Source organism: Eptatretus burgeri, chromosome 2, assembly GCF_056783735.1.
Source record: "Eptatretus burgeri isolate ZD-2024b chromosome 2, Ebu_testis_v1, whole genome shotgun sequence".
Lineage (NCBI taxonomy): Eukaryota > Metazoa > Chordata > Myxini > Myxiniformes > Myxinidae > Eptatretus > Eptatretus burgeri.
In genome coordinates, this window is record NC_140962.1 from 31958159 (window position 1) to 31972921 (window position 14763).

Sequence of the window (14763 nt, forward strand, 5' to 3'; positions counted from 1 at the left end):
GCCTGTGTCTGTGTCTGTGCCTGTGTCTGCGCGTGTGCGTCTCTGCGCGTGTGCGTCTCTGCGCGTGTGCGTCTCTGCGCGTGTGCGTCTCTGCGCGTGTGCGTCTCTGCGCGTGTGCGTCTCTGCGCGTGTGCGTCTCTGCGCGTGTGCGTCTCTGCGCGTGTGCGTCTCTGCGCGTGTGCGTCTCTGCGCGTGTGCGTCTCTGCGCGTGTGCGTCTCTGCGCGTGTGCGTCTCTGCGCGTGTGCGTCTCTGCGCGTGTGCGTCTCTGCGCGTGTGCGTCTCTGCGCGTGTGCGTCTCTGCGCGTGTGCGTCTCTGCGCGTGTGCGTCTCTGCGCGTGTGCGTCTCTGCGCGTGTGCGTCTCTGCGCGTGTGCGTCTCTGCGCGTGTGCGTCTCTGCGCGTGTGCGTCTCTGCGCGTGTGCGTCTCTGCGCGTGTGCGTCTCTGCGCGTGTGCGTCTCTGCGCGTGTGCGTCTCTGCGCGTGTGCGTCTCTGCGCGTGTGCGTCTCTGCGCGTGTGCGTCTCTGCGCGTGTGCGTCTCTGCGCGTGTGCGTGTCTGTGCCTGTGCGTGTCTGCGCCTGTGCGTGTGCGTGTCTGTGCGTGTCTGTGCGTGTGCGTGTGCGTGTCTGTGCCTCTGCGTGTCTGCGTCTGTGCGTGTGCGTGTCTGTGCCTCTGCGTGTCTGCGTCTGTGCGTGTGCGTGTCTGTGCCTCTGCGTGTCTGCGTGTCTGTGCGTGTGCGTGTCTGCGCCTCTGCGTGTCTGCGTCTGTGCGTGTCTGCGCCTCTGCGTGTCTGCGTCTGTGCGTGTCTGCGCCTCTGCGTGTCTGCGTCTGTGCGTGTCTGCGTCTGTGCGTGTCTGCGCCTCTGCGTGTCTGCGTCTGTGCGTGTCTGCGCCTCTGCGTGTCTGCGTCTGTGCGTGTCTGCGCCTCTGCGTGTCTGCGTCTGTGCGTGTCTGCGCCTCTGCGTGTCTGCGTCTGTGCGTGTCTGCGCCTCTGCGTGTCTGCGTCTGTGCGTGTCTGCGCCTCTGCGTGTCTGTGCCTCTGCGTCTGTGCCTCTGTGCCTCTGCGTCTGTGCCTCTGTGCCTCTGCGTGTCTGTGCCTCTGCGTCTGTGCCTCTGTGCCTCTGCGTGTCTGTGCCTCTGCGCGTCTGCGCGTCTGCGCGTCTGCGCGTGTGCGCGTGTGCGCCTGCGTCTGCGTCTGCGCGTGCGCGTCTGCGTCTGTGCGTCTCTGCGTGTGCGTCTCTGCGTGTGCGTCTCTGCGTGTGCGTCTCTGCGTGTCTGTGTCTGTGCGTGTGCGTGTCTGTGCCTGTGCGTGTGCGTGTCTGTGCCTGTGCGTGTCTGTGTCTGTGCGTGTCTGTGTCTGTGTCTGTGTGTGCGTCTGCGTGTGTGCGTGTGTGCGTGTGTGCGTCTGCGTGTGTGCGTGTGTGCGTGTGTGCGTCTGCGTGCGTGTGCGTGCGTGCGTGTGCGTCTGCGCGTCTGTGTCTGCGTGTGTGCGCGTGTGCGTCTGCGCGTCTGTGTCTGCGTGTGTGCGCGTGCGCGTCTGCGCGTCTGTGTCTGCGTGTGTGCGCGTCTGTGTCTGCGTGTGTGCGCGTCTGCGCGTCTGTGTCTGCGTGTGCGCGCGTGCGCGTCTGTGTCTGCGTGTGCGCGCGTGCGCGTCTGGGTCTGCGTGTGCGCGCGTCTGCGTCTGTGTCTGCGTGTGCGCGCGTCTGCGTCTGTGTCTGCGTGTGCGCGCGTGCGCGTCTGCGTGTGCGCGCGTGCGCGTCTGCGTGTGCGCGTGTGCGCGTGTGCGCGCGTGCGCGTCTGCGTGTGCGCGTGTGCGCGTGTGCGCGCGTCTGCGTCTGTGTCTGCGTGTGCGCGCGTCTGCGTGTCTGCGTGTGCGCGTCTGCGTCTGCGTCTGCGTCTGCGTCTGCGTCTGCGTCTGCGTCTGCGTCTGCGTCTGCGTCTGCGTCTGCGTCTGCGTCTGCGTCTGCGTCTGCGTCTGCGTCTGCGTGTGCGCACGTGCGCGTCTGCGTGCGCGCGCGTGCGCGTCTGCGTCTGCGCCTGCGTGTGCGCGTGCGCGTGCGCGTCTGCGCCTGTGTCTGCGTGTGTGCGTGTGCGCGTCTGTGTCTGTGTCTGTGTCTGTGTCTGTGTCTGCGTCTGCGTCTGTGTCTGTGCGTGCGTGCCTGTGTGTGTGTCTGTGCGTGCGTGCCTGTGTCTGTGCGTGCGTGCCTGTGCGTGCGTGCCTGTGTCTGTGTCTGTGCGTGCGTGCCTGTGTCTGTGTCTGTGCGTGCGTGCGTGCCTGTGTCTGTGCGTGCGTGCCTGTGTCTGTGTCTGTGCGTGCGTCTGTGCCTGTGTCTGTGTCTGTGCGTGCGTCTGTGCCTGTGTCTGTGCCTGTGTCTGTGTGCGTGCGTGCCTGTGTCTGTGTCTGTGTGTGCGTGCCTGTGTCTGTGTCTGTGCGTGCGTGCCTGTGTCTGTGTCTGTGCGTGCGTGCCTGTGTCTGTGTCTGTGCGTGCGTGCCTGTGTCTGTGCGTGCGTGCCTGTGTCTGTGTCTGTGCGTGCGTCTGTGCCTGTGTCTGTGTCTGTGCGTGCGTGCGTCTGTGACTGTGTGCCTGTGTCTGTGCGTGCGTGCCTGTGTCTGTGTCTGTGCGTGCGTGCCTGTGTCTGTGTCTGTGCGTGCGTGCCTGTGTCTGTGTCTGTGCGTGCGTGCCTGTGTCTGTGTCTGTGCGTGCGTGCCTGTGTCTGTGTCTGTGCGTGCGTGCCTGTGTCTGTGTCTGTGCGTGCGTGCCTGTGTCTGTGTCTGTGTCTGTGTCTGTGCGTGCGTGCCTGTGTCTGTGTCTGTGCGTGCGTGCCTGTGTCTGTGTCTGTGCGTGCGTGCCTGTGTCTGTGTCTGTGCGTGCGTGCCTGTGTCTGTGTCTGTGCGTGCGTGCCTGTGTCTGTGTCTGTGTCTGTGCGTGCGTGCCTGTGTCTGTGTCTGTGTCTGTGCGTGCGTGCCTGTGTCTGTGTCTGTGTCTGTGCGTGCGTGCCTGTGTCTGTGTCTGTGCGTGCGTGCCTGTGTCTGTGTCTGTGCGTGCGTGCCTGTGTCTGTGTCTGTGCGTGCGTGCCTGTGTCTGTGTCTGTGCGTGCGTGCCTGTGTCTGTGTCTGTGCGTGCGTGCCTGTGTCTGTGTCTGTGCGTGCGTGCCTGTGTCTGTGTCTGTGCGTGCGTGCCTGTGTCTGTGTCTGTGCGTGCGTGCCTGTGTCTGTGTCTGTGCGTGCGTGCCTGTGTCTGTGTCTGTGCGTGCGTGCCTGTGTCTGTGTCTGTGCGTGCGTGCCTGTGTCTGTGTCTGTGCGTGCGTGCCTGTGTCTGTGTCTGTGCGTGCGTGCCTGTGTCTGTGCGTGCGTGCCTGTGCCTGTGTCTGTGCGTGCGTGCCTGTGCCTGTGCGTGCGTGCCTGTGCCTGTGCCTGTGCGTGCGTGCGTGCCTGTGTCTGTGCGTGCCTGTGTCTGTGCGTGCGTGCGTGCCTGTGTCTGTGCGTGCCTGTGTCTGTGCGTGCGTGCGTGCCTGTGTCTGTGCGTGCGTGCCTGTGTCTGTGCGTGCGTGCGTGCCTGTGTCTGTGCGTGCGTGCGTGCCTGTGTCTGTGCGTGCGTGCGTGCCTGTGTCTGTGCGTGCGTGCGTGCCTGTGTCTGTGCGTGCGTGCGTGCCTGTGTCTGTGCGTGCGTGCGTGCCTGTGTCTGTGCGTGCGTGCGTGCCTGTGTCTGTGCGTGCGTGCGTGCCTGTGTCTGTGCGTGCGTGCGTGCCTGTGTCTGTGCGTGCGTGCGTGCCTGTGTCTGTGCGTGCGTGCGTGCCTGTGTCTGTGCGTGCGTGCGTGCCTGTGTCTGTGCGTGCATGCCTGTGCGTGCGTGCGTGCCTGTGCGTGCGTGCGTGCGTGTGTCTGTGCGTGCGTGCGTGCGTGCCTGTGTCTGTGCGTGCGTGCGTGCGTGCCTGTGTCTGTGCGTGCGTGCGTGCCTGTGTCTGTGCGTGCGTGCGTGCGTGCCTGTGTCTGTGCGTGCGTGCGTGCGTGCCTGTGTCTGTGTCTGTGCGTGCGTGCCTGTGTCTGTGCATGCGTGCGTGCCTGTGTCTGTGCGTGCGTGCGTGCGTGCCTGTGTCTGTGCGTGCGTGCGTGCGTGCCTGTGTCTGTGCGTGCGTGCGTGCCTGTGTCTGTGCGTGCGTGCGTGCGTGTGTCTGTGCGTGCGTGCGTGCGTGCGTGCCTGTGTCTGTGCGTGCGTGCGTGCGTGCCTGTGTCTGTGCGTGCGTGCGTGCGTGCGTGCCTGTGTCTGTGCGTGTCTGTGCGTGTCTGTGCGTGTGCGTGTGCGTGTCTGTGCCTCTGCGTGTCTGCGTCTGTGCGTGTGCGTGTCTGTGCCTCTGCGTGTCTGCGTCTGTGCGTGTGCGTGTCTGTGCCTCTGCGTGTCTGCGTCTGTGCGTGTGCGTGTCTGCGCCTCTGCGTGTCTGCGTCTGTGCGTGTCTGCGCCTCTGCGTGTCTGCGTCTGTGCGTGTCTGCGCCTCTGCGTGTCTGCGTCTGTGCGTGTCTGCGCCTGTCTGCGCCTCTGCGTGTCTGCGTCTGTGCGTGTCTGCGCCTCTGCGTGTCTGCGTCTGTGCGTGTCTGCGCCTCTGCGTGTCTGCGTCTGTGCGTGTCTGCGTCTGTGCGTGTCTGCGCCTCTGCGTGTCTGCGTCTGTGCGTGTCTGCGCCTCTGCGTGTCTGTGCCTCTGCGTCTGTGCCTCTGTGCCTCTGCGTCTGTGCCTCTGTGCCTCTGCGTGTCTGTGCCTCTGCGTCTGTGCCTCTGTGCCTCTGCGTGTCTGTGCCTCTGCGCGTCTGCGCGTCTGCGCGTGTGCGCGTGTGCGCCTGCGTCTGCGTCTGCGCGTGCGCGTCTGCGTCTGTGCGTCTCTGCGTGTGCGTCTCTGCGTGTGCGTCTCTGCGTGTGCGTCTCTGCGTGTCTGTGTCTGTGCGTGTGCGTGTCTGTGCCTGTGCGTGTGCGTGTCTGTGCCTGTCTGTGTCTGTGTGTGCGTCTGCGTGTGTGCGTGTGTGCGTGTGTGCGTCTGCGTGTGTGCGTGTGTGCGTGCGTGCGTCTGCGTGCGTGTGCGTGCGTGCGTGTGCGTCTGCGCGTCTGTGTCTGCGTGTGTGCGCGTGCGCGTCTGCGCGTCTGTGTCTGCGTGTGTACGCGTCTGCGCGTCTGTGTCTGCGTGTGTGCGCGTATGCGCGTCTGTGTCTGCGTGTGTGCGCGTGCGCGTCTGCGCGTCTGTGTCTGCGTGTGCGCGCGTGCGCGTCTGTGTCTGCGTGTGCGCGCGTGCGCGTCTGGGTCTGCGTGTGCGCGCGTCTGGGTCTGTGTCTGCGTGTGCGCGCGTCTGCGTCTGTGTCTGCGTGTGCGCGCGTGCGCGTCTGCGTCTGTGTCTGCGTGTGCGCGTGTGCGCGTGTGCGCGTCTGCGTGTGCGCGCGTCTGCGTCTGTGTCTGCGTGTGCGCGCGTGCGCGTCTGCGTCTGCGTCTGCGTCTGCGTCTGCGTCTGCGTCTGCGTCTGCGTCTGCGTCTGCGTGTGCGCACGTGCGCGTCTGCGTGCGCGCGCGTGCGCGTCTGCGTCTGCGCCTGCGTGTGCGCGTGCGCGTGCGCGTCTGCGCCTGTGTCTGCGTGTGTGCGTGTGCGCGTCTGTGTCTGTGTCTGTGTCTGTGTCTGTGTCTGTGTCTGCGTCTGCGTCTGTGTCTGTGCGTGCGTGCCTGTGTGTGTGTCTGTGCGTGCGTGCCTGTGTCTGTGCGTGCGTGCCTGTGCGTGCGTGCCTGTGTCTGTGTCTGTGCGTGCGTGCCTGTGTCTGTGTCTGTGCGTGCGTGCGTGCCTGTGTCTGTGCGTGCGTGCCTGTGTCTGTGTCTGTGCGTGCGTCTGTGCCTGTGTCTGTGTCTGTGCGTGCGTCTGTGCCTGTGTCTGTGTGCGTGCGTGCCTGTGTCTGTGTCTGTGTGCGTGCGTGCCTGTGTCTGTGTCTGTGCGTGCGTGCCTGTGTCTGTGTCTGTGCGTGCGTGCCTGTGTCTGTGTCTGTGCGTGCGTGCCTGTGTCTGTGTCTGTGCGTGCGTGCCTGTGTCTGTGCGTGCGTGCCTGTGTCTGTGTCTGTGCGTGCGTCTGTGCCTGTGTCTGTGTCTGTGCGTGCGTGCGTCTGTGACTGTGTGCCTGTGTCTGTGCGTGCGTGCCTGTGTCTGTGTCTGTGCGTGCGTGCCTGTGTCTGTGCGTGCGTGCCTGTGTCTGTGTCTGTGCGTGCGTGCCTGTGTCTGTGTCTGTGCGTGCGTGCCTGTGTCTGTGTCTGTGCGTGCGTGCCTGTGTCTGTGTCTGTGTCTGTGTCTGTGCGTGCGTGCCTGTGTCTGTGTCTGTGCGTGCGTGCCTGTGTCTGTGTCTGTGCGTGCGTGCCTGTGTCTGTGTCTGTGCGTGCGTGCCTGTGTCTGTGTCTGTGCGTGCGTGCCTGTGTCTGTGTCTGTGTCTGTGCGTGCGTGCCTGTGTCTGTGTCTGTGTCTGTGCGTGCGTGCCTGTGTCTGTGTCTGTGCGTGCGTGCCTGTGTCTGTGTCTGTGCGTGCGTGCCTGTGTCTGTGTCTGTGCGTGCGTGCCTGTGTCTGTGTCTGTGCGTGCGTGCCTGTGTCTGTGTCTGTGCGTGCGTGCCTGTATCTGTGTCTGTGCGTGCGTGCCTGTGTCTGTGTCTGTGCGTGCGTGCCTGTGTCTGTGTCTGTGCGTGCGTGCCTGTGTCTGTGTCTGTGCGTGCGTGCCTGTGTCTGTGTCTGTGCGTGCGTGCCTGTGTCTGTGTCTGTGCGTGCGTGCCTGTGTCTGTGTCTGTGCGTGCGTGCCTGTGTCTGTGTCTGTGCGTGCGTGCCTGTGTCTGTGCGTGCGTGCCTGTGCCTGTGTCTGTGCGTGCGTGCCTGTGCCTGTGCGTGCGTGCCTGTGCCTGTGCCTGTGCGTGCGTGCGTGCCTGTGTCTGTGCGTGCCTGTGTCTGTGCGTGCGTGCGTGCCTGTGTCTGTGCGTGCCTGTGTCTGTGCGTGCGTGCGTGCCTGTGCGTGCGTGCCTGTGTCTGTGCGTGCGTGCGTGCCTGTGTCTGTGCGTGCGTGCGTGCCTGTGTCTGTGCGTGCGTGCGTGCCTGTGTCTGTGCGTGCGTGCGTGCCTGTGTCTGTGCGTGCGTGCGTGCCTGTGTCTGTGCGTGCGTGCGTGCCTGTGTCTGTGCGTGCGTGCGTGCCTGTGTCTGTGCGTGCGTGCGTGCCTGTGTCTGTGCGTGCGTGCGTGCGTGCGTGCGTGCCTGTGCGTGCGTGCGTGCCTGTGCGTGCGTGCGTGCCTGTGCGTGCGTGCGTGCGTGTGTCTGTGCGTGCGTGCGTGCGTGCCTGTGTCTGTGCGTGCGTGCGTGCGTGCCTGTGTCTGTGCGTGCGTGCGTGCCTGTGTCTGTGCGTGCGTGCGTGCGTGCCTGTGTCTGTGCGTGCGTGCGTGCGTGCCTGTGTCTGTGTCTGTGCGTGCGTGCCTGTGTCTGTGCATGCGTGCGTGCCTGTGTCTGTGCGTGCGTGCGTGCGTGCCTGTGTCTGTGCGTGCGTGCGTGCGTGCCTGTGTCTGTGCGTGCGTGCGTGCCTGTGTCTGTGCGTGCGTGCGTGCGTGCGTGCGTGCGTGCCTGTGTCTGTGCGTGCGTGCGTGCGTGCCTGTGTCTGTGCGTGCGTGCGTGCGTGCGTGCCTGTGTCTGTGCGTGCCTGTGCCTGTGTCTGTGCGTGCGTGCGTGCGTGCCTGTGTCTGTGCGTGCGTGTCTGTGCGTGCGTGCGTGCCTGTGTCTGTGCGTGCGTGCGTGCGTGCCTGTGTCTGTGCGTGCGTGCGTGCCTGTGTCTGTGCGTGCGTGCGTGCCTGTGTCTGTGCGTGCGTGCCTGTGTCTGTGCGTGCGTGCCTGTGTCTGTGCGTGCGTGCCTGTGTCTGTGCGTGCGTGCCTGTGTCTGTGCGTGCGTGCCTGTGTCTGTGCGTGCGTGCCTGTGTCTGTGCGTGCGTGCCTGTGTCTGTGCGTGCGTGCCTGTGTCTGTGCGTGCGTGCCTGTGTCTGTGCGTGCGTGCCTGTGTCTGTGCGTGCGTGCCTGTGTCTGTGCGTGCGTGCCTGTGTCTGTGCGTGCGTGCCTGTGTCTGTGCGTGCGTGCCTGTGTCTGTGCGTGCGTGCCTGTGTCTGTGCGTGCGTGCCTGTGTCTGTGCGTGCGTGCCTGTGTCTGTGCGTGCGTGCCTGTGTCTGTGCGTGCGTGCCTGTGTCTGTGCGTGCGTGCCTGTGTCTGTGCGTGCGTGCCTGTGTCTGTGCGTGCGTGCCTGTGTCTGTGCGTGCGTGCCTGTGTCTGTGCGTGCGTGCCTGTGTCTGTGCGTGCGTGCCTGTGTCTGTGCGTGCGTGCCTGTGTCTGTGCGTGCGTGCCTGTGTCTGTGCGTGCGTGCCTGTGTCTGTGCGTGCGTGCCTGTGTCTGTGCGTGCGTGCCTGTGTCTGTGCGTGCGTGCCTGTGTCTGTGCGTGCGTGCCTGTGTCTGTGCGTGCGTGCCTGTGTCTGTGCGTGCGTGCCTGTGTCTGTGCGTGCGTGCGTGCCTGTGTCTGTGCGTGCGTGCCTGTGTCTGTGCGTGCGTGCCTGTGTCTGTGCGTGCGTGCCTGTGTCTGTGCGTGCGTGCCTGTGTCTGTGCGTGCGTGCCTGTGTCTGTGCGTGCGTGCCTGTGTCTGTGCGTGCGTGCCTGTGTCTGTGCGTGCGTGCCTGTGTCTGTGCGTGCGTGCCTGTGCGTGCGTGCGTGTCTGTGCGTGCGTGCGTGCCTGTGTCTGTGCGTGCGTGCGTGCCTGTGTCTGTGCGTGCGTGCCTGTGTCTGTGCGTGCGTGCGTGCCTGTGTCTGTGCGTGCGTGCGTGCGTGCCTGTGTCTGTGCGTGCGTGCGTGCCTGTGTCTGTGCGTGCGTGCGTGCCTGTGCCTGTGCCTGTGTCTGTGCGTGCGTGCGTGCGTGCCTGCGTGCCTGTGTCTGTGTCTGTGTCTGTGCGTGCGTGCGTGCCTGTGTCTGTGCGTGCGTGCGTGCGTGCCTGTGTCTGTGCGTGCGTGCCTGCCTGTGTCTGTGCGAGTGTGCGTGCCTGCCTGTGTCTGTGCGTGCGTGCCTGTGTCTGTGTCTGTGCGTGCGTGCCTGTGTCTGTGTCTGTGCGTGCGTGCCTGTGTCTGTGTCTGTGCGTGCGTGCCTGTGTCTGTGTCTGTGCGTGCGTGCCTGTGTCTGTGTCTGTGCGTGCGTGCCTGTGTCTGTGTCTGTGCGTGCCTGTGTCTGTGCGTGCGTGCCTGTGTCTGTGTCTGTGCGTGCGTGCCTGTGTCTGTGTCTGTGTCTGTGTCTGTGCGTGCGTGCGTCTGTGTCTGTGCGTGCGTCTGTGTGTGCGTGCGTGCCTGTGTTTGTGTCTGTGCGTGCGTGCCTGTGTTTGTGTCTGTGCGTGCGTGCCTGTGTCTGTGCGTGTGCCTGTGCGTGCGTGCCTGTGTCTGTGCGTGCGTGCCTGTGTCTGTGCGTGCGTGCCTGTGTCTGTGTCTGTGTGTGCGTGCCTGTGTCTGCGTCTGCGTCTGTTTCTTCTCCAGAATGGCTGGACAGATTGAGGGGGAAACTTCACACAAATGTTCCCCAAGCCTTGGGGATAACAGGGTATTCACGAATAATTGATGTCACATGGTCTGGCAGCCATAATTAATAAAGCAAAAATCTTTCAAAATTTTTTTTCTCTTGAACTGCTTCATCTATCGACATGAAACTTCACAATCATGATCTCGTCGTGAAAGGGAATATATGTTTTAAATTTCAACCCGATCAGATGCATGGTCGGGCAGCCAGAATTTTTTTGATTTTTTTTTTTTTTTAAAGGCTCACTTGGCCGCGCCTGGATGGGTTTGAGGGTACAGTAGCAACATCTGAAACCCGAATGCTATCCAGGTTCCTCCTCATGACTCCATCGTTGCTTTTTGCTTGTTTGGGTTCCTTTCGATAACTCCAATGCAGTACTGTACCTATTTGGTCTTCCATTTGATTTTAATTCAATATATTCTATTTGTTGAATAATAATTTAGTTGAATAATAATAAACGTTATGTGTCAGGGTCAAATGTCCGTTCAAAGCAGGGTTGCAAATCGAGATGTCTTAGTACCCGGTCAACACTGCCAGCAGTTTATCAAGTGACAATTGGTTATGTCAATTATTAATTACATAACACATTAGTACACAAGCACCACACAAACCAAGTCCTGGTGAGGGTCTGAAATCTCTGATTGTTCTTTTTCTTGTTTATTTTGTTTTGATTTGTCCGTTGAGCCATTTCGTCTGTTTTAATGTACTGTGCTCTTCTTTCCTTATGAGGAATACGGTCAGTGGAAGGAAATCGCTCACGATTTCCATAATTTCATTGACCCGTCTTACAAACCCATGAACAACAGGCCCATTCTTTGCAATAGCTCCACAAGCAAGGCAAAAAAAAAAAAATTCACCTGATAGACAGGTCAATTTTGAAAGCAAATATAAACAGGAATTAAAATTATCAAAATGGAAGGAACAGGCAAGGGTATTTATTGTTTTTGTATTCATGTCTCAGCTCATGACGGCACCGATTTGGTGTTGGTGTGAGAGATTAGCTCACGCACGTGAGGAGGCGTCTTCTTCAGCAGCACGAGGAGTGCTTGCAACACCAAGTTGGAGAACCGTGGTCCAATTGGCACGTAATCTGAAGAGCATAACGGCACATCATTCTCTCCACTCTGTGAAATACTCAGTGCGTTTATAATGTCCAGTGCATTCCAAAGTCATAAATTGCAGGCTAGAATAGAAAACTGGTTCAACAACAAGAAACAGTTGCAGTTAATGGCACATGTTAGGATAAAAGGCAGTAATAGAAGGGGACCACAGGAGTCAGTTCTGGGTCCACTACTGTGTATATTGGGCAGAGTGAAATTAGTTTATGTAAGCTTGCTGATAACATGAAGCCAAGGGTTCCTGAGCATATGCTTGCCCATACCACCTGCATACTGCAAGGCTTACTGACTTGATTAGCATGCCCAAGTGACCTCAGGCATGGTTAGCCAAAGTTCTCGAATTTAACCAAAACATTTTAATGTCTAATGTAGCAATAACTTCTTCTTCTTCTTTTTTTAAACCTTGTGTGTGCATTATGTCCAAGTTCGAAAGGAATAATCCTGTGTATTATAATGTGTAATCTCTTCATCCTGCATGTTGTTGTCAAGAACCATAATTTTCTTATCTCTATTCCTTATAAAGGTTTGTATGTGTAAGATTTTTAAAATTGCATTTTTTTTTTTTGCACAACCAAGGATTTTGTGAATTACAAATCTTTCAGATCATATGAATTTGTTCAGATCATATGGACTTGGCACATCATGTCTCTACAGTTTCTACATATGAAAAAATAAAAACATTTCTGAGCTCAATTGCCACCGTTGTAACTGTGATGCTTTGTTGAGAGTGGTATGCTTCCAACCTTCTCATGCAAGAGTCCTTTTTGTCCAACATATTGAGGCAAATAAAAGAAATAAATAAATAAAAAGAGAAAGAATAATGTTGGGTTGATATTGCTGGGATTGTAGGATGCAAAACACTAGCCCCCTCCAAAAGAGAAAGAAAAATAGGGGTAATACCCCTGGGCACTCATCTGTTAGAATACTGAGGAGGAAGTCAACATGGGACGGAATCAGCAAAATGTACCGATGAACCAATGGTATGGCCCAAAATATTTTAAAAGTTGTGAACAAACTGGTACATTACGAATGATGAAGGTTGTGGTCAAGTTTCATCAAAATTGCGTGTGTAGTTTAAGAGAAAAAAGCAAATACCGTATTTTCACTGCACACCTGTTTTTCACCCTCAAAAAAATAATAATAATAATAATAAAAAAATGTTTTCCGGTGTATTAACCATACCCATGTTTTTCACCCACAAAATAAATGAATGTATTGATAATTTCATTTTCTGATCTAGATCTAAATAGGTTTGTACATCAACTTTGTGCAGAACAGTGATGGAGGAATCAACATGCTTTCTCCCATGTCCACTTAATTGTGTCCAACAGTGTTATTTTCATTTTCAGCTGAAGTTGAAGAGAGAGGAGAGGATACCAAGAAGTTTTTATTTTTCTTTCTTAATTTTTAATATTATAAAGAGGATTTTTTTTTGTCACTAGAAAAAGGAAGAAAAGGGATTCATACCAGTATCATACATATTTCTTGTGGATTTGTGGCCCAAAAGAGGGCCGTTTGGGTTTCATGAAGTTTTTCAGCTAAACCCGAGGAAATCCTCGTCAATGCTTTCCTCGTCGAAGACGGCACGCAACTCTTTGTCCGAATCGGGGGTGAACAAGTCCCCGTCGCTGTCACCGTCATTTGCAGCCTCCTCCTCCCAAATGATGTCGTCCTCTGTGCCGTCCATGTTGTTGGAGATGCAACTTTTCAGAAATGCTCGCTTGATGATGTCCGATGGTATCTCCTCCCACACCTTGACAATCCAGCCACAGATAATCGGAAGGTCGACCTTTCTCATCCTCCAGCTCTTGGTGTAGGTCTTCTCCCCACTTATTATGCCATCGGACCAGCAGCGACATAGCCAGTCCTTGAACGGCTTGTTGATGGATACATCATGGGGCTGCAGGAGTGATGTCATCCTGCCTAGGAAGAGGATGAGATCGGTGTTGGTCCAACAGAGCAACAACGAGAGGTTCGGTGCATGGCTTAATGTGAAGGACACCCTCACTGTTGTTTTTCTTCTTTGCTGTATTTTGAGTGTTAATAAAATTATACACTCGATCTGCAAGCGTCCTCGCCAAACACGAGCTATTGTGAATAATTCTTCTTTTGATGCGAGACCAGGTGTTATTCTTTTGTGTTTAATGGTATTTTCAGAACTGTGAGGCTCCATAAACGCCACGCACATAAACTCCGGACGTCTCCAGTTATTTTTAATCGATTTAATTTCCACACACTGTTAATAAAACGCTGTACAAACTCTAAACCTGAATCGATTTTCAAAATTTAAACAGTGAAATTTAGCTTAACAGCAGTTCTGACTGCTAAAAAAAAAGAAAAAAAAAGTGTTCATTTGGAATATAATTTAAATTCAGCATTGATCGTTTTTATGACTGATTATTTTCTATACCTGTGTACTAACCGCACCCCCAACTTTTACCTTTTTTGCCGAGAAAAAAGTGCGGATTATACACCGGAAAATACAGTACCTTTTTTGGGGGGGGGTCAAACCCGGACCCAATTTGACCCTCCATGAATCCCCTGAGACCCCAATTTTTTAATGCAGTGTACCAATCTGAGTTGCACCGTACCAATATAATTTTGGCCAAGTTTGCTCACACTCCCATCAGCAGTTTCAGAGAACAACTTGCAAGTGTTTACAGATGGACAGACTGATAGACTGACGATGCGCCATCCCATAACCTCCGCGGAACTACATTCCAGGTGAGCTTAAAAAACAAAAAAAAAACAGTTCAAGTGTTCGTTAACACAACTCTCGACACGAGACTCCGTTTTGGAGGCAAGACCTACCGAGAAGTCTCTCAATATCATCAGCCACGATGCAGCTGAGCTGGGATTTGTAGGCATCTTCAAATATCTGTTGGAAAAGAAAGAATATTTGGTATGTGTTTGGAAAATTCATTCCAAAAAAGACCTGCAATACGAGTTGATATTGGCTCATCATGGCTTCGCTTAGCCCACCCCCCCCTCAAAATGTTGAGTTTCCAGTAACATACTGCTCAATGAATAGGGTGGGTAGGTAGGTAGGTAGGTAGGTAGGGATTAAAAAAAAAAATTGGGGGGGGGGATTTTTTTGGACGTGTTTAAATGGATGCAGTACACCATTTCAGATTCTACATCTTTCCAACCATTATGTTGAAAGTTGAAATGATATAGAATCATGAACTTTAACATGTCCATCATGAGATACAAAATTTGGGGTAAAACAGTTTTGTGTACACAAGTCAGAGGATTAATTGACACCAATTTAGTATCTTTACAAGGTTACTTTTAAACATTGAAGCTGGTCTCAGCAGTGATAAAGACAGCATGTCATTAACATAGTTCAACAGAACATATGAAGGAATTGAAGAACACTAATCTCCCATTCATCATCCCTGAAAATCTTGTGTATTCAGATATTAGACACTTTCCAGTTTAAAAAAAAAAAAACAAATCCAAGATGATGCCCTTTGGGGGCATCCATGAAGTCGATACTCTTCAAAATAATAAACTTTAACCCACCCCCACGAATGCAGTTTAAATTTAATCTGCATAATCTGGCAACATAGCAATTGTTGTACACTCCCCCCCAATCCCCAGGCCCAGGACATGTTCCCCCCTCTCTTCCCCTCCAAACTCTCGTGTGTGTGTGTGTGTGTGTGTGTGTGTGTGTGTGTGTGTGTGTGTGTGTGTGTGTGTGTGTGTGTGTGTGTGTGTGTGTGTGTGTGTGTGTGTGTCTTCTCCTCCCATGCCCCATCCTCCCCTGTATTCCTGTCAGCAAAGTGACAGGTGGTATTTGCTGGGATAAAATCAAATCTGTATTCTGCTTGCAGGGTACAAACAGGCCTATCCTAAACCCCTCCCCCAACAAAGTACAGTACCGCCTATTAAAGGTACACACGAAACTGGTATAATGATAGGATCTTGCAATTTTTCTTACTGTGTTAAAAAACTGGCTGAAAACAATTTTCCAGCAATTCAGTACTGTAAGCTTCTTTTTCTTCTTCATCTTATTCACGACATACCGTTTAATTTTTTTTTTTTTTGGTGGTAGCCGTTTATCACCAGACATA

At 56.0% G+C, this 14763-nt stretch overlaps 2 protein-coding genes across 3 annotated transcripts in view; both read right to left on the bottom strand.

Moving 5' to 3' along the window:
* Positions 1-14763, bottom strand: part of NSF (N-ethylmaleimide sensitive factor, vesicle fusing ATPase) — a 117206-nt gene that overhangs the window by 22254 nt on the left and 80189 nt on the right. For both annotated transcript variants that reach the window (XM_085866890.1, XM_085866895.1), the window contains exons 16-17: positions 13499-13565; positions 10580-10659 (exon numbers count right to left, since the gene is read on the bottom strand). In XM_085866890.1, the coding sequence (XP_085723016.1) occupies positions 10580-10659; positions 13499-13565 (147 nt within the window). The remainder of the gene's footprint in view (positions 1-10579; positions 10660-13498; positions 13566-14763) is intronic.
* LOC147031750 (uncharacterized) lies at positions 3867-9890 on the bottom strand (the record flags this gene model as incomplete). The annotated part of the gene is made up of 2 exons (XM_085859754.1): positions 9826-9890; positions 3867-4926 (listed from the first exon to the last, which is right to left on the bottom strand). Coding segments are annotated over exons 1-2 (1125 nt in total), but the record flags the coding sequence as incomplete, so codon positions are not given.